This window comes from Furipterus horrens, unplaced genomic scaffold (assembly GCF_987537825.1).
Source record: "Furipterus horrens unplaced genomic scaffold, mFurHor1.1.pri manual_scaffold_3, whole genome shotgun sequence".
In the NCBI taxonomy this organism is placed as follows: domain Eukaryota; kingdom Metazoa; phylum Chordata; class Mammalia; order Chiroptera; family Furipteridae; genus Furipterus; species Furipterus horrens.
In genome coordinates, this window is record NW_028327173.1 from 16,598,693 (window position 1) to 16,617,592 (window position 18,900).

Genomic DNA, 18,900 nt, shown 5'->3' on the forward strand with positions numbered 1-18,900 from the left:
AAGAGAGGGAGAGAAACATCAATGTGTGGTTGCCTCCTGCACACCCCCAACTGGGGACCTGGCCCACAACCCAGGCATTTGCCCTGACTGGGAACCGAACCAGCGACCCTTTGGTTCACAGGCCGGCGCTCAGTCCACTGAGCCACACCAGCCAGGACAAAGAATAAATTCTTAATAAATTATAAACAAACATTCCCATTTTGCAGATGAAAGGGAAGAAAGGCTCAGAGAGGTTAAAAAATTTTGCCCAGAGTCACACAGTATCAGAGGCAAGACTTGAACCCCAGCTCTGAGTGCTTAATTACCATAGCAAACCCCTCAATTACCTAGTAATTGAGACTCGATGGTTTGAAGGTTTGCTTTGTTAAAGATTTTATTTACTTTTTTACAGAGAGGGGAAGGGTGGGAGAATGAGAGGGAGAGAAACATCAGTGTGCAAGGGATACATGGATCAGTTGCCTCTCCTAAGCCCCCAGCTGAAGAACCTAACCTGCAACCTAGGCATGTGCTCTGACTGGGAATCTAACCTTTTGGTTCGCAGGCCTGAGCTCAATCTACTGGGCCACACCAGTCAGAGAAAGATGGTTTGTTTTTATACTTTTATTTTATTTTATTTTATTTTTTATTTTCAGAGAGAGGGGGAGGGAGGTAGAAAGAAAGGGAGAGAAACATCGATGTGTGAGAGAAACATCAATCGGTTGCCTCTCGCACACCCCCAACGGGAGACATGCTCACAACTCAGACATGTGCCCTCACCAAGAATCGAACTAGCGACCCTTTGCTTTGCCAAAAGACACCCAACCAACTAAGCCAAATCAGTCAGGGCTTAGAGGTTTGCTTTTAAAGGGGGCCACAGCAGTCCGGGAGGGGTCATCCAGCCCCCACCCTGACTTCTAAGTCACACTGACCAGGGCAATCCTATTCTTCAGCCCCAAGGACCTCTGAGGTCAACTTGTTCATCCCCAGCCTCAGGCCTAGGCTACCTGCAGGTATGTTTCTCCTCTCCTTGAGGCAGACCCTAGACCACTATAAAGGAAGTTACGACCAGAAATGGACCCATTACCCCAACTTCCCTCCCCCATCTCTATTTTCCTCTCTCCTAAGCTGGTGGAATCCAGAACTTTGACCCTGCTCTCTGGCCCCAGCAGTGACTCAGGTTTTATGAGGGGCAGAGATGAAAGGCACTGAGGCCCAGAGAAGCCTGATCTGACTCGGAGACCACTGGTGACTATGACAGCATATGGTCTGGCCCGGGACAAGGTCTGAGTGCCCCCAGAAAAGTCATGTGTATAGGGAAGGGGCAGGCTAAGACTGAACCCCAATCTTTTTCCGAGGCCAGAATTCCTGAGACAGGACACCATCAGGCACCTGAGGTCCTGGATACATAGCCCTTCACTGAGGCTCTGACCCTCCCCATTGTCCTCACTAAGGAGTCCCCTTTCTTCCAACAGAACCCCTGTCCTCCTTGCTGGGATTTCCCCTACAAGGAGCTTCGCCCCTGAGTCTCCTCTTCATTTCTGAATTACGACCACCATTTGCCAAGATTCCCTGTCCCTAATGGCATTAATACTAAGAGGCAAAGCCTGGGTTCTGAATCATTCATTCATTCATTCATTCAATGCTAACTGTGTTAGGTGATACCCTGGTTTCTGGTTAGGTTCTTCCAAAGCCAACTTTCCCATGAAGATGGTATCCTGGGAGTCCAAGGGTCAAAGAATTAGACATAAAAACAGAAACCACATTTGGAAGGCCTTATAAGCTTTGGTAAAGTCAAAGGAAAGCAGCTTCAATGAAGCCACTGATAATCAGATTAGCTATTGTCAATGACCTCCCAAGAATCAGAAAGCAGTGCCTCTCTCAACCCAACCCAACCCCTGGACAACACCCCTGATAGTCACTCATTCCTCAAGCATGTGGTCATTTGCTTCTGCTTGCTTACCTCTAGGGACAGGAAGGTCATCATTTGACAGTTGCCCTGACTGATCCCTGCATAGTCATGACTGCTAGAATGTTCTTCAAACTATCCTGGAATCTGGCTGCCTATAGCTCCCCCTTTTTGTCCTTGCTCCGAAGATACACCCTGATGACACAGGATGTCTTTTGTAGGCTAGCAAAAGTGCCCATTCCCAGAGCCCTCTTTTCTCCAGGGCCCCGTATCATAAGTAGATTTGTTGGCAGGGTAACCTGTGACCTCCAAACAAGGCATGTGGGGCTGGGAAGGGAGAGGCTGAGGAAGGGGCGGGGGGAGTGTGGGAAAGAACCCTGTCTAACCCAACAAGTCCTGGATTCTCCCCGCTTACCTGTGAGTCACCCCTAGACTAAGCCAAACCAGTCTATAGTCCACATGCCCACAAACACATGCTGTGTCACACTGGCACACACTGACAGACACCAGCAGACCCAGAGAGTAGCACAGGCACAACAACACACACAGGTCATTATGTTGACTTACAGAGCCAGACCTACAAACACACAGATTCAGAGCTATAAACACTCAGAGACACAGCAACACAGAAGCCACAGACACACAGAAACACACAAATACAATGACACAAGTACGCATTCATAATATGCGCAGTCATTTCATAGCCCCAAGTCTTCCTCTTCTTGAAATTTGCCTATACTCGAACACCCTTAAATGTATACACATTCCCACTTGCAGACCGAACTGTGTCCTGTGTCCCCACCTCTTATTATTTGCCAATGCTGGCCTAGCAACCCTGGGGACATAGAAGGATGATGTCCCTGGAGGTCCACTTCCTCCTCTCTAAGTGAGCCCTAGCCTCCCACCAGAGTCTGTCATTATCTACCCAGGCCTGAAATAGCCAGGGAGTGGCAGGTACAGACTCGGTCCCCCCAGCTAAACCTACTGCTTCTCCTGCCCTCTCTCCAAGGCCTGCCTCCTCCACCACCTTCCCTTTCTCTGCAGCCCTTCCCTCCCAGCTGGGGCACCTGGGCAAGTGTCTGAGCCAGCCAAGGTCCCACAGCTCCTTCTTTCTTGCCACAGGACCAGGTACCCTGACTCCTGCCCAGAGGCCTGGGCATCCTGATGCTGCTTCTGCCGGCACCGTGCCACCAAATCCACCTCCCTTGGGTCAGAGAAAATTCTGGAGTCTGCACAACAACCACACTCAAACTTCCACTGTCTGCATAGGGCCCATGAGGCGTCTATGAGAGGCAGTATAGAGAAGTGGTTAGAGCACAGGCACCTGCGTGCAAATTCTGGCCCCTTCACTTTCTAGCTGAATTTGGGCAAGTGATGTAACTTCTCTGAGCCTTAGTTTCCCTACTGTAATCGGGGCATGGGGTATGCAGCAGGATTAGTCCTACCCCATGGGGCTGTTGTGAGGCTAAAAGAGGAAACCATAAATGACAGCCACGACCATCATCATTAGGAACTTTTCAGAGCCCTGTGTGAGGCCCAATGTCCCTTCCTGGTGCTCCTAGGGAGATGCCACATTCACCCCTTCCCAGATGAGTTTTAGGGAACCCACCCTTTCACCTCTGAGCCCACCAAGTAGAATTGGCATTATTTCAACACAAATAAAAATCAAAGAGGATTGGAATCTCGGAGCCTGTTCCTTTGGCCACGGACACAGAGCCAGGTGGGGTAATTATTGCTGCAACTGAGGTGTTATTAATAAGCGTTCCTGCTATTTTGGCAGCACAACACTCTGGAGTTCAAAGCATGATCCTGTAACCACCTCATCTCCAGTTACCAAATCTACTCAACAGCTCTAGGACCAGATTGGTTAAGCAACTTGCCCCAGGACACCCAGCAGCTTGGCTGGTGCCTATTCCCAGGTGGGTTCTGTTGTCTCCTGAACAGAACCAGAGAGTGGTGGGTGTTGTTGAGGAGGTGAACCCTCCCCCATCCTCTCCATGGCAGGATCTCCCTCTCCTCAGGTGGACAAGGGGAGGAGAGCAGCAGTGGGTTCCAGGAGGTAGGCTGTGGGTGACGGGAGAGAGAGGAAGGCAAGTTGGGTGGAGAAGGGATGGCAGAGGCAGGGAGCTGAATGAATGAGCCTGGAGTTGAAAAAGTCTGGAGATAAGGCAGAGACCCCCCAGAAACGGCAGCCACGCCAGTTTCTCCTCCCACCACTGCCCCACCTGTACTCACCGTCGGTGTGGGGACCCAGGTGTCCAGCGGGCCCAGAGCTCCTGCTGCTGGCCCGTGCTCTCCTGATGCCGTGAGGCTCTTAGCTGGGGCTCCTGGGGCGGGTCAGCTGGGCTCCCCGTGATGGGGCGGGGCACCCGGGGAGAACTCTGCCAGCCCCTGAATTCCTCAGGGCAGAAAGGGTGGAGAGCTGGTTGGGCCGGTTTGGGCTCCTCCCCAGGAGTCTGCCCACACCCCTGCAGGATGACAGTGATGTGGTAGCGGGTCCTCCTGGCAGAGGGACGCTCAGGTAGGATCTGGGCTGCCTCTGGCAGCACTGGCCCTGGGGTGGCAGGCTTGCCCTTTGTCCCCTCTGCCTGGGGGAAAGATGCTGGGTGGGGCAGCATGTCTTTCACGTTGCCAGGTGGCTCAGGATTCAGAGAGACCTCTGGGTCTGTGTACGGGGATTGCAAGCAAGTGCAGTTTGGGGTTCCCTGTTCCAAATGTCCAGAAGCTGGCACTGGGCATGAGGGGCACCTGGCACCAGCACGTGCTGCCATTGCTGGGCTCTCCAGCTCCATGGCGGCATAGTTGGCCATGTCGCAGGCGCTGCCCACAGCTGGTCTCTGTAGGCGCCCCAGGGGCTGAGCGGACCCCCCTGAGCTGCGTCGTCGCTTCCAAAGCCAGGAACCACGGCTCCCATCCTGAAGATCCCACTCTGAGTGGCTCTTGGCTTGGGTCTGAGGGAAAGCAGAAGCAGGGGGGCTGGTGACAGCACCTTCCCCCTGCCCTAATCACCCTTGACTGCCCTCCCTGGCACAGAAGCAACAGAGCTGCCCTAAGGAGATACTGCCAGGACCAGGAGAGCTGGCTGAAGGGGCCGAGCTCTGGGAAAGCCCCTCAGCATTTAACTCACCCCCTCCCATTCTACATATGAGAAAAGTGGGACCCAGAAAGGATACTGGCATCAGTAATGTCACACGTTAGGGCCCAACTTGCAGGCCAACTGCTGCTTTCCCAAGCACCCACAGGTCTCCCGTCCTTTGGAATCAGCTGCCCTGGGGATTAGGGACTTTGTGGGCATCCTACCCACTCATGGCCTCTCCCTGCTCCAGGTTTCCAGAGAGCCTGCGGCCACCTCCCTTTACCCTCCCACTTGAGATTCCCAGGCACACCTGAGCATAGAGATGTACCTGGGACATGAGGGAGTCAGGGAAGAGGGTGTCCCTGAAATTGGGACAAACCTGACCTGTGTCTGCTGTCTTCCCCCCGGGGGGCCAAGACTGGCTGTGGGGGTGAGGAGATAGGGCCCAGGATACCAGGCCCATATGGACACTGCCTCCTACCCCCAACCACTAGTTTTCAAGGACAGTTTTGTGCTCTTGGCAACAGAGGAGCCAAATCTGGGGTAAAAAATTCCTTCTAGTAGGGACCCTTGATTCCAAATGCCTCAATGTACTCATCTACAAAATAGATGCAGCCTCTCATTCACCAGGGGCTGAACACCCCAAGAGCCAGGAGGGAAGAGTGACTCATGTGGGGCCTGGAGGTGGCAACCCAGGCCTGGATCTCAGCTCTGCTGCTTCCTAGCTGTAAAACCTTTTGCATCCTAGATTCCCCGTGTGTAAAATTGGCATGATAATAACAGTACCTGCCTTCTGGGAGCGCTGTGAAGATTTCATGAGATAATCCATGCAGAGCACCAGCAAATAACAAGTACTCAGTTAAGCGCTAGTGGTTATTAATGATATTCGGGACCACAGAGAGACACACAGCTGCTTGAGCCAACTCCAAGGGGAGGACACTCAGTACTGCCCGATGCATGGCTCAGATGGGAGAACTGTGGCCAGAAGGTTAAAGCCCAGTGTCAACCGCAGGGGTCCATGCCAAGATGGGGGAAAAAGAGACCAAAGATGGGAGAAGGTCAAGCTAAAGCTGGAAGTGTGGGAAAGGGGGTCCTGGGAACAGGTACAGACCCTACATGCCTCCCTGGGGGCCTGGAATTAGGAAGTTCATGTTTCCTGAGCATCTGAACCCCACACTGGTTGTTCTACATCCATTATCTCATTTCTCACAGCTGCTCTGAGAGGCATTATTGTCCCCATTTTTCAGATGGAGAAACTGAGGTTCAGAGATGAGGAGTGATCTGCCCAGGGTCTCCCAGTGAATCGTGGCAGAGGGAGGATTAGAGAACTCCAGTTGCCTGACTTGTGAGTCAGGGTTCTCAGGGTCTGCCCCTCCCAGAGCTTCTGTCCCCTCCCTGCCTCCTTTGCATTCTCTCCTACCTTGAGGCTGACATTGTTGGTGCTGCCCCAGCCTTGGGCCAGGTCAGGGCAGCTCTGGCCACCCCAGGGCCTGGAAAGGAAGCACAAGGGGAAGGGAGTGAGATAGCCTCCTCCTCTCCCACCTAAAGACTGGACCCAGCAGTTCTCCCCAAACTTCTCTCAGAGCCCACAGGCTGGATGAGCTCTTGAAACTTGGGGAAGGTAGAGGGTTCTGTGCAGCAGCCTCCTCTCTGCTCCCTCCCCTAACTGTCTACTCCACTCCCAGAGACAGAGAAAGGGACAGGGATGGGCTTGGGAGAAAAGTGGGTCTAGGCCTGTATCAGGACCAGAATACAGAAAAAGTACAATGCCCCAATAATTCAAAAGCTTGCCGTTTGCTGTGCTAGGTTTAGCACTAGGTCTTGCACCTACATGATCTTCTTTAAGCCTCACAATAATCCTAAAAGGTGGATATTAGTGACCCATTTTTCAGACAAGGAAACTGAAGCCCAGAGAGGTGAAGTAATTTGCTTAGAGGCACACAGTTAATGAGCCTTGGAATTAAGACACTAGGACCATCCCACTTCAAAGGCTGGTTGGACATTACCACAGTAATGAGGGGCAAGATGAGGATGTGCCTTGGCTGCCTTTTCCGTGCAGTCTGACCTTCAGCCCAGGAAATCAGCAGGATTCAGAGCCCTGTGCCTCAGTACTCAGGCTGGTGAGAACTGAATCCAAGTTCACGCGATGTGTCATCATGCTAATGCAGAAGAAGCCTACGCAGTCCCTCCCCTGCCTGCCACATCTCTGAATCACCTGCAGCCCAACCCCACCTCCTCTCAAGTGGGGAAAGGGAGGGGCAGTGTCACCTAGGCCTATAGCGCAGTTTCCTGCCAGACACGGTAAAGGGAGAAGGCATGTCTTCCAGCAGGGGAGGGTAAGGCACTGGCATGGTGTGGGCGCCCCCCCAGGTCACCCGGGCTTCCTGGCATAGGGTGGCTAGGCCCTCCCCTCCCTTCTCTTGTTGGGGTGACAGAGCAGTACAAATCCTTCCTCTCGCTTTGCCCCCACCACACCTCCATCTCTCCCAGGGTGAGCTGAAGACTGTTGTGTCATGATAAGATCAGAACAAATTGCTGAATAACTGCACAGACACACAAACACCTCACCCTCTTTTTGAATATAGGGCCCAGGAGCAACTGGGGTCCTCTTCACTGTTTCCGCTTCTGGCCATTTGACCCAGCCATCCACAAAGCCTTTTTCCTTCCACTCAAACATCAGCTGCCAGTGAATGGGCTCAGAGAGAAAGTAATTTGTTCAAGGTCACATAGCTAGCGGCACCTAGGGTTAGTCAAGAGCTCTGACCCCCTGGCTTGCAGTCCTTCTGTCTCTATAATGCAACAGAGCAGCCCAGGGCTTCAGGATGTGAGCTCTGGAGTCAGACTGCTTAAGCTTGTATTCCAGCTCCACCACTTACCAGTGGTGACGTTGGACAGGTGACTTTACCTCTCTGAACCTCCATTTCCATATCTGAATCACTCGGAATACCTGTCTCATAGAGCTGCTGTAAGGATTAAATGAGATAATTCAAGTAAGGCACTAAGCAGTGGCAAATAAAGGTTGATTGTTATTACCATCTGGGATGGCTGAGAAAACCTCTCTGTGGCCTCTAAGGGCAACTGCAGTGCAGCCTAAGATAACTCAGGAACCTGTCACACTCCTGACAAAGGGACTCGAAGACCAGAGGGAAACTGTCCTGTGATGTGAGAATCAAAGTCCACAGAGGCAAAGGAGCTACTATATTTGCCTTTAAACTGTCTCCTCCGGAGAAGAAATCATTGTCAGCAGGCAGCTAGGCTGACAGGAAATCGCAAAAGTTGTTTTAAAGTTTTAAAAGAGCACAGGAACTTTATAAAGACAGTTTTCACATTCGCATATTCAAAGTCGACACATTTGTATGCTCCGAGCCACTCACATACGTTTATTTGAATATCAACTACACTCTACAGATACACACGCACACAGATACACACACACACACTCACACCCCACCCTGGGGCCCAGTAGTACCCACGCGGCCCTCCCCCTATCCCCTCACCTATCCTGGACTCTGGCTTCCTCTGGGGTCCGCTTCCCCCAGCGCTCCCTGAGGATCCCTAACCTGGCCAGGCGGCGGGCCAGACGGGCCCCCAGGCCCTCGCGCCGCTCGGCCATGGCGAGAGCAAGGCCCCGAGCTTGAGGCATCGGGGCACCTGACCGCTCTGGACCGCCAAGCCTACCCGGATCCGCTCATTTGCGGAGAACCGCCTACTCCGGCTCGTCCCCCAGAACAAACAGGGGCCCCACCCGCACCGGGCCAGAGACCGATCCAGATGCAGCCCATACCCGGGGCAGCGGGTGCGCTCTGCAGGGGCAGCCCCCACCGCAGGCCGCAGCGCCTAGGTTGATGGGGGTGAGCCCCCTCTTCCGGAGGTCTTGCCCTCGCTACTTTAGGTCCTCTCCGGGCGCCAGGGGCCCATTGATGTAGGTATTGCCCAAGCTGAGTCTCAACGAGGTGGACCAGGAAAAGGGGGCCTGGAGAGCTGGAGCCAGAAGACGGGGCTGAGCAAAGGGTCTCCCCCCGCCCCACGGAGGAGGGGCTAGATGACAAGGGCGGGGCCACGCGCGGGAATGGGAGAGATCTTGTCGACTGGGCGGGGCCTAGCCTAGCGGTTGCCATCTGGTTTAGGGCTAAAGGGGTGACTGTGGGTTTGGAACACGGACTTTGATTACCAGTGGGGGCTAAAGCCTACACCGCCATTGCTTCGCCATGGTGCGCTCCCTATGAGAGTTCTCTGTCTTGGAGACCCGCACCGGGATGGGGAAACGGCTGTGAAATCCACATGAGTGCGAAAGGCGCCCCATACTGGAAGCTGTCCAGCTATTGTTACTTAATAAGAGCTACCGTTCATTGTGATATAACCTGGGCCTTCTGCCGCCCAGGCAGTGCTCTTTCCCACCTGAAACTCTCCAGTGGAGGTAGGGAACACCTTGCACATTTGAGGGGATCCTCTGGGACGTGAGAAGGAAGCCCATCATAAGGGTCTCAGTTCCCAGGCTCTCTGCCAGTTCTTCCCTGCCTGTAAGTCCTTGCGGGGCCTCTCCTCGTTCCCTGAGCCCAGCACCTACTTAGCCCTTTGCCCTCTGTGGTGACTGGTCCTGGCACACAGGACATCATGCTTCTGGATGACTGACACTGACATCCTGTGTTTCTGCCCCTCTACTCCCACAGGGGGCTCAATCCTGACATGTACAGACCATGCATGGCAGAGAATAACCAGTTGAGGGAGCACTATGGCCTCCTAAGAACTAAGACAAGAAGGTGGTATGAAGCAGCAGACAGACATCTGGACAGATCAGAGGGCAATGTATCTCCTTATTGGCAGCACCGTCTGCACCTTTCAGAGACCTGGAAGGCAGGACTGTCCATCTGTGAGCTGAGATGAAGGGCCTGGTCCCAAGAGGGAGCAGAACCCAAACCCAAGGAAGACGTATATGGCTGCAGGCATCCATCCCATGTGTGGGCTGCACAGGCTCTTCCTGTCTCTTGACCTGCTCCAAGGTGAGGCATGAAGTCTGGCAAATACATGGCTTCCCACTCCACTGCTGAAGGTCAAGAGCCCTCAACTGGTTGTAGAAAAAATCCTTTAATTGCTCTGCCCCTACCCCTCCCCAAAGCAGTCCAGACACTACCACTCAGGCTGACTGCCCTTGCTTTCCTTGAGATGCTGAGGGCACCTTGATCTTGTCCGAATCCCAGCCCCTCAGCCTCTCTGATGGCACTGTCACAAGATCTAGTGCCCCCTGGTGCCACCGGGTGAGGCAGGTGAGAGATGCCAGAGGCAGGTGGGTATGAGCTAGGCTACAGGGCAGTGGATCATGCAGCCGATGGTGCAGCTTCAGGTGAACATGCTGGGTGAAGCGACTTGGGCAGACACTGCACTGAAATGGCCGGGCACCTGAGTGCAGGCGCAGGTGGGTCTTGAGGTTGCTGGAGCTGCTGAAGCGCTTGTGGCATATCTAATGGGGATGGGCATTGGCATCAGTCCTGCCCACCCAGCTGGCTCAGGATCTCTGCTCCCCCTACCCACCCCCTTCCCTACCTCTCTGCAATGCAGGCTCAGAAGCCCCACCCACCCACCCAGGATTGTGCCCTGGGACCCACAGTATCTGGCACATTGGAACCAGGCAGACCTGGATTAGTATCCTGGTTCTTTTACACCCTGCATGACCTTGTATAGGTGACTTCCTCTCTCTGAACCTTGCCCTCCTTATTGGTTACATGTGACTAATAGTTAACCTCATCAGTGTGATGGACTGAATGAGATAACCACATGGAAACTTTGTGAGTGGAGCTGCAGCTTCAATGAGTATAATTAACATTTACTGGGAAAATCCACGTGCCAGGAATTGGTCTCGTGTAGTCTTTCCCAGGACCCTGGAGAAGCATGACTAAGTACCAGTACAACTCCTATATGACAGTGAGAAGCAGAGGCTCAGAGGAGTGAAGTCACTAGCCAAAGATCACCCAACAAGTTGGAGGTAGAGCAAGGATTTGAACCCACATAGCCCAGACTCGCAACCACAATGCTGCTTTCATTTCTGCCTCTGTAAAACAGGGAAAGAACGCTGGCTGGTGTTGTTCAGTAGATTGAGTGCCGGCCTGCGAACCAAAGGGTCGCTGGTTCAATTCCCAATCAGGGCACATGCCTGGGTTGCAGGCCAGGTCCCCAGTTGGGGGTGTGTGAGAGGCAGTCACACATCAGTGTTTCTCTCCCTCTCTTTCTCCCTCTCTTACCCTCTCTCTAAAAATAAATAAAATCTTTTAAACAAACAAACAAACAGGTAAAGAGTCCCTGCCCTTCTGACCTCCCAAGGGATGTAGATGTGGTGAGGCTCAAAGAAGAAGGAAGCTAATGTGGAGCCGATGTATAAGCAGTGTTTGTGTCCTCTGCACACATTATGACACTAACTCCTCTAGGTTACCCACTCCCAGGACCCCCGACTTTATCCTCTTCCTATAGACTTGCAACTCTATTCCCCACTCCAGACCCCAGGAGTGACCTCCAATATCACATCTTGGCCCTTCCAGGCTAAAAGAAGTCATTTTCACCATCCTCCACCTCCCTCCCCATCCCCACCCTGACCCTCACCTCCGGTCCTCTCTACTTGCTCAGGAGGATTGGGAATGGAGCCCCAGGTGCCAACCCCACCCCCTGCCAGGGAACTGGAACTCCTTCCTCACCTGCCTGCAGGAGTACATGGGACAGGGAGCAGGGTCTCACCAGGCACTTGTGGGGCCGCTCCCCAGTGTGCACCAGGTGGTGCTTCCGCAGGTGGGCAAGCTGGGTGAAGCTCTTCTGGCACAGGGCGCACTGAAATGGGCGCTCCCCACTGTGCACACGGAGATGGACCTGAGCCAGGTGTGAGAGAAATGCTGCCAACTGCCCAGTGCCCCTCAGTGGGGCCTGAGATCCTCTCTGAATCTCTACCCACACCTCCACAGGATCTCGTTTTGATATCAAGGCCTTTCAGACCCTTTGCCTCTCTGTCACCCCCTTAGGGTCTCTTTTCCATTCCTCAGGATACCTTCTCTTTCTGTTGCCCTGAGGGAAGGGGGATGGCAGTGGTCAGAAGGCCAGTTACAGGGTAACGTATGTCCTGAGCAACACTTCTCAAAGTGTGGTCCACAGGTCAGCAGCATCTATGTTAAAACTGCAGATTCTCAGGTCCAACCCTGACCAGCTGAATTAGAATCTCTAGGGCTGGGGCCTAGGAATCTGCATGTTTACTAGCTCTCTTGGTAGTTGAGGCTCAGTAAAGTTTAAGAACTCACGCCCTGGAGGATCAAGAGAGGATCTCCCCCCCAGTAATCATAACCTTTCCTCAACCTCAGCAGCACCAACTTGTGCATAGATGCCCATCTTTGCTGACACAGAGACATGCCCACAGTCATCCCCTGATGGATGCCAAGGGCACCAGCACTGATCTGTGGGATCCCACTTGAAAAAGGCTGGTCATCAATTCTGTTGTTTAGACTCACCAAAACCTACCCGTTCTCCACTCAACATCAAACAAAGCCCAGGATGCTTAACTGTGAATCCAGAAAGGATGGTTGTTCAGGAAAGGGCTTTGCCTTAGAAGCTGAGAGACTGGGATCAAGGCCTAACTCAACCATTAAATCAAAGTGACCTTGGCAAACACTTCCCATTAGGAACCTCAGTTTCCCCATTTTTAACAAATTAGATGATCTCATAGACAGTCTTTTAGGGTGGAGAGGACTTTGGGGCCAAATGAACCATCCAAGGTGACTGTCTAGATACTACCCAGGAGTTCCTTCTGGCTTTAAGGTTTTTGATGCTAGAAGTAGGATGGGGGGAAAGTCATTAAAGAATGCTGCGGAGGGGCAGCAGAGCCCAGGAGACTGATACCTTGAGGTTGGAGAGCTGCCCGAAGCTCTTGCTGCACACGTTGCACTCATACAAGATCTTGCCGTTCTCCTTCTTCAGCGGGTAAGGCAGGGCTGCCCGGGAGCCTGGTGGAGTCCGCTTTGCTGGAGCCTCCCTGGCAGCATTCTCTGGCCCTTGGGAGTAGGTCTTGGCAGCTCCAGGGCCTAGAATCTGTGCCTGGGAGAGTTGGGTTTGGCCAGAGGATTGGGAGCCCCCTAGGTAGGGATACAGGGTCTCCCCCCAGGAGCTGTGGTTCCCAGGCTCACTGACACTCATCCACATGCTGGGCAAAGCACTGATGGGGTAGGGGGTGTCTTGTGGCAACATGAAGAGGGGGTGACATTGGACAGAAGGTGGGGCCCCATAGATGAACAGGTAAGGTGGAGGCAGGAGAAATGGATATGCAGAACAGAGTGGCTGAAGGTGGAATGGCTGTTCTTTGGAGATGAGAGTCGGCGAGGGGCAGGAGCAGAGAGCCAAGGGGCCTGGGCTCTTTCTATCCTGCCAGGGGGCTGAGGAAGAGCTGTTGTACGGAGAGAAGGATGGGCAGGGGGCTCCCTCGTCAGCTCTTTCCTGCTGGCTTCTCATCTTGTCCCTGCTCAGAGGGTACTTGGCTGTGAGTTTCTGGTCACGGGGGGAGCTGGCATGTGGCCATGGTGGCTGGTGCTCTGAGAAGGAAAGGGAAGCCAGTCAGGGCCCCACAGGCCGGGGTAGAGTTCTGCCCCCCATCTAACCTGCCCCACTCGTGGTTGGGAGACAGCTCTAGCCTGCAAGCCTGTTGGTTGACTGGGGCAAGGCATTTACCCTCTCTGGGCTTTCCTGGTCTGCAATTGCACGCACCAAGAAAAGCAGCTAGTATTTGTGCAGTGCTGAACAGTTTTAGGGCAAGAAAACAATTCAAGAAGCTGGTTAGACATCTACGTGGGGCAGTCAGGTGGGCAGCTGGATGAATTGGTTTGGAGTTTCAAAGAGAGGTTGGAGCTGGAGATATAAATTTGAGTGCCAGGGGCCCAGATGATATCACACGAGGAAGACACTAGATTTTCTGTGTCCAAAATGGACACATGTCTACACTGAAATTAATTAAAATAAATCCAATAGAAAAGTCAGCTCCTCGGTGGCACCAGCCACACTTAAAAAGCTCAGTAGGTATGGTATTAGCCAGGTACAGAACATTTCCATTATTGCAGGAAGTTCTAGCACACAGTGCTACTCTAAATGAAGAGAGCAGGAGAGAAGAGGAGGGAAAGAAGAGGAGACTGGAGAGAAGAGGAGGGGAGGAAAGGGGAAAGAGGGAAAGGGAAGAAGTCTCTGGATTGAGTCCCAGAACAGGTGAATATTTAGGACGTAGGCAGAGAAGAGCTGAGCAAGGAAGACTGAGATGCAATAGCCAATGAAGTAGGAGCTGACCAGGAGTGATATAAAGTAAAATACTAAAAAGGAAAAAATATTAGCCCTGGCTGGTGTGGTTCAGTGGATTGAGTGCCGGCCGGCAAACCAAAGGGTTGCCAGTTCAGTTCCTAGTCAGGGCACATGCCTGGGTTGCAGACAAGGTCCCTGGTTGGGGACGTGCAAGAGAGAACCACACATGGATGTTTCTCTCCCTTTCTTAATGCCTCCCTTTTCCTCTCTCTAAAAAATAAATAAATAACATCTTTTTTAAAAAAAGAAAAATATTAAAAAGTAGATTGTCTGCTTGGATGGCCATTTATTCACTCAACCAACTTTTCACTCTGTGCTCCGGCAGCAGGGGCAGGGGTGATAAGGACATGGCAGCAGAGTCCCTGCCCTCCAGGGAGGTCTCAGTGGCGTAAGGAAACAGTGTATTACAATGCAACACACCTAGAACATAGGGACAGTGAGGGCTTACTTTTATGAAAGAAGAAACCGGCCTCAGGGACGTACCCAAGGTCTCCGAGCTAAAAGGGCAGCACCAGGGCCCTACCACGACTCCCGGAGTCCCAGTCAGTGCTCCTTTCTCATAATAAAGACTCTTCCAGCTACACAGGCAGGCAAGCGCCATCCTCAGCCTACCTACACCAGACCCCACACCCGTGCCTGAGAAAGCCGCCACCTACCTCCTCTGGCTCAGGTGTCACCACCATGAAAGCCCCCTGCACCCCTAGGTCAGAACTCCAGGTCAAAATGTGCTAGTTTAGTGTGTCTGAGACTCTGTCCTTACCAGTGATGCCTTACCCCCTCCCCTTTCCCCCCGAAACCTAACAGTGCCCCCCACCCCCAGGCTCCACCAAGGTGCAGCCCCATGGTCTGGGCTTACTTGTGCTCAAGGAGTCCTCTCTGAGACCCTGAGGGACTGTGCCTGGGGGTGCCGGCTGCAGGGTACAGAGGCAGAGGTCAAGGCCCCGAGGGCAGGCCAGCAGGGCAGACCTGGCTGGTGCCAGTGGCCAGGGGCACAGCCAACGAGCACGCGGTGGGCCGTGGGTGTCCACTGTGTCCGGGATCGGCCTGCAGGCTGGGAAGACCTGGAGGGCAAGGAGCAAGGGGCTGGGCGCTGTGATTCTAGGGTCCCTGGGAGGAGCCCATCGCTGGCTTGGTTTCCAAAGGGGAAGGAGAAACTAAGAACTACTCACCTCCACCGTATCTGTCACTCAAATGGCTTCCCTTTCCCTCATCAAAAGATCTCTTTCCTCAGAGACTTTCATGTCTACAGCAGAATTACCTTTCCTCTCTTCCTAGAACCCCTTACCTAGCATCCTCCCTCCCACTTCTCTTCCTGACCACCCCGATCCCACCATGTCTCAAACCATCTACTGTGTTCTGAATGGAGTCAAGGTGAACTTGGAGAAAATCCTCATCAAGACAGTAAACCCCACAAGATGGGCCCTAAGGCCAAGGCCAGTATCATACAACCAAGCCTCCTGCATGGCCCTGTCCCTTTCTCATGCCCCACAGGAGAGTCTGGCCCATAGGGCACAGGAGAGGGTCTCTGGCACCTCAAGGGCCCATCCCCATGATGTGCTGGGGTAGGGGTGCTCAGGACCAGTGGATAATGAAAATTCAGGTTCCTTCAGATTTCCCCCCACTTTCTCCTAACATCCCTTCCCTCATGGCAGACTTGCCTCAAAGTTAGGGCTGGGATTTCACCTTACCTGATCACCTTGGTAGGGCTGCAAGTCCAGACTGGGGGACAGGGAGCTCCCTGTGCTGCCCAGGGGCTCGGTCTTGTGGCAACAACCTAATTCTGGAGCAAGTTCCCCCTTCATCCCCCTGCTACCTGCTGGGAAGAAAAATCAGTCACAGGTGAGCAGTAAAGGTGCTCCAAATAGCATGACTTCAAGGGCTGGCTCACCTATTAAACCACCGTGTGACCTTGAGCCATTCACTGACCTCTTGGCCTCAGTCTCCCGATCTGCAAAATGGGAGGGTTGGACTGGCTGATATGTAAGGACTCTCTCAGTGCTGACATTTAGAAGTCAAAGATGTGCTCCTGGTAGGTGCAGGAGGAGGATCAAATGGATACTAGCCAATCAGAGGTGAGGAGCAGAGTGGGCCTGATTCCCATCCCAGGGGAAGAGAGGAGAGATGAAGGTCTTCATGAGGGTTACTCCTAAGTGAACTCAGAGATCTGAGGGAATATTCCAGACTCCTCGGGGCCACTGGGAGTTGAGAAGCCACTCTCCTCCATGCTGGGAGGGACCCATGATTTTGACTAACCAGACACAGGATCCCCACCAAGGGGAGCTCTCCACCAAGGAGACCCCAGCATTCTAGCTTACCCACAAAGCTTTTCTGGACAGCTAAAGAAGCCCCAATACCTGCCATCCAGACTGGCCCGGTTCAGCTCTCTCACCAGGGTCAGTCTAAGAGAGTGGGCCAAGAGTCCTTCAGGTCCCCTGACTGGCCTGCCAGGAAGGTGCCCTGGTGCTTAGCTGTCTGCTCAGTTAGCACCTTGCTTCTCTGCCATTTTTCACTGAAGGGCACAGGGCACCTCAGCTCAGCAAATACCACAAGGCCCTTCCCCTCCCCCTCAGTAACTGCCAGTCCCTCTTTACCCCAAGTGCCCCTGGGGATCCTAGCACCCTCCAAAACCCAGACTCCCTTCCCTTTTCCCCAACTCCTCCAAACCCTGTCTCAGGTCTCAAAACAAATACCCCAAAAGGAGGGGCCTCCTACTTGAGGTTCCTTACCTGGCTCCGCAGAAGTCCCCTCTGGCTGGAGAAGGAAGGAGGTGGGCAGGCTGGCAGCCGCTGCCTGTGGTTGAGGCCCCAGTGGGTGTAGAGAGGTGACAAGAAGGTGCAAGCTGGGAGCCCTGTGAGCCCTGACAAGGAGAGCCACCCACCAGCCTACCTGTGGCAACTCTACAAGACAGCATGCTGAGGTGGGGGGAAGGGATATTGTTTGTTTATTTTTGTTTTTGAAACACTTTAAGGATTGTTGAGCATCCCTTCCTGTTTTCACATCATGTTTCAGCTCTAATTCAGCGCTTCCTAGTTGGTGGCTGAATATCCCCTCAGGGACACCAAGTTATTGCAAGGGGTCAGAGATGCTTTATGTGCATCAAACACTTTCTGTAGACTGAATAATAAAATGACTGGCATAGACATGTACTCTGTCCAAATGTATGTGTTTGTCATTAATTGAACATGTAATTTTTTGAACCACCTTGAACTAATGGGCCACTGGAATTTTAATATGCGGGGGTGAGGAGGAGGGGGTTGCTATCTCTGGTTCTCAGAGAACTCTGAGCAGAAGAGGGACCGAGAGGGCTCAAGGGCTGGAGTTGGGGTCCTTCTGGGGATAAGGCTCCAACTGAAACAGATAGACAGTAATGATGACATGGAAGACAGGTGACAGCAGGGACGAGAGCAGGCAACACAGAAGGATCTGGGGTGAGAGACGGAAGGCAGCAGGAATCTGATCTCACACAGGAGAGGGCAGGAGGCCACAAACAGTGTCTTCTTCTTCCTGTCCCTTCTCTGCTCTCCCTGTCCTGGGAATCCTTTCTCTAATCCAGATGGAGTGCTGAGGCCACAACAGGGCAAAAGATAATTCAAGGACACAGAAAAATGCTTGTGAGACATAGCTAGATTTTTTTTTTTTTTATGCTGCCAGGAAGCAGTTTTTTAGGCCCAGCAATGTCATTATTCTTGTGAGCAGAGAGTGCATCCCACTCGGAGCCTCACACAAATCCTGCCCAGCAGTCAGTCTTCATGGCACAGAGTCTAGCTCAATGTGACACAGCCCCAACCAGTCATCAAACTCCACCCAGCCATGCCACTCAGGTGGCCTGAACCATGCAGGGACATCTCAGGCTCTCCCCTGTGCTGTTTTCTCTGCCAGCTCAGCCCCTGGTTGGTACTCACCTCCACTGTGGCCTCCATCACTTCCTATCATAATTATTTGCCTACATAACTGTCCCCTATGTGACTGTGACAGGGATGCCTATCTATTCATTTTTGTTTCTCATGTAGACATGTGTCAGGTTTTTCAGATGTCCGGCACTTGGAACTTTTCCCCCAACATGAGTCTGAAGGGAGGCAGAAAGCACCTCCCACTATAAAAACCAAAATGGCCACATGCTTAATTCTGAACTCCTTGCCCCAGCCCACAATGTAGGTACATAGCATTGACTAGGTCAATTGGATGGCCCTTCCATACTGTGCAGCAGAAGTCAGTGGCTCTGAGGTGGCAGTTCAATGAAGATTCCACTCTGTAAATGGTGCCACATCAGCTTCTGTGGAAGCAAAGGAAAAAAGAGGTTCACAGTGGGTTGCAGCATCCTCTCTGGGTTGGCCCAGGGTGTGTGGTCCTTGGGCTCCCAGCCTCCCTTGATACAGCCTATTATCCAAGCCTGGCTCTATGAGCTTCCCCAACATCTTTCAAATGATTCCTTTTCTCCTAAGTCCTCCTAAAATGGTTTTTTATAGAATCCACGAATCCTGCATTATACAAGTACATGCCCAGAATAGAAGAGGAAACAAAAGAGTTCAGGCTGGACTCGTCCAAGGATCAGAGTAGACAGCTACCTTTGCAAACAGCTTACTATGTGCCTGACACTGCACTAGGGGCTTTATAAGCTTTATCTTATTTA

General features: G+C 52.8%; 2 protein-coding genes across 2 annotated transcripts in view; both read right to left on the bottom strand.

The window, feature by feature from the left end:
* CRYBG2 (crystallin beta-gamma domain containing 2) overlaps positions 1-8,936 on the bottom strand; it is a 30,672-nt gene extending 21,736 nt beyond the window's left edge. Inside the window, exons 1-3 of the mRNA XM_090268853.1 lie at positions 8,459-8,936; positions 6,382-6,451; positions 4,121-4,836 (exon numbers count right to left, since the gene is read on the bottom strand). Coding sequence (XP_090124979.1) covers positions 4,121-4,836; positions 6,382-6,451; positions 8,459-8,604 — 932 coding nt within the window. The 5' untranslated portion in view covers positions 8,605-8,936. The remainder of the gene's footprint in view (positions 1-4,120; positions 4,837-6,381; positions 6,452-8,458) is intronic.
* ZNF683 (zinc finger protein 683) lies at positions 8,845-16,081 on the bottom strand. Its single transcript, XM_090268252.1, is given in 7 exon segments — positions 8,845-8,942; positions 10,093-10,113; positions 10,116-10,419; positions 11,685-11,813; positions 12,831-13,516; positions 15,127-15,331; positions 15,959-16,081. Coding segments are annotated over 7 exon segments (1,557 nt in total). The 5' UTR covers positions 16,073-16,081.
* Positions 16,082-18,900: the final 2,819 nt, after the last annotated feature.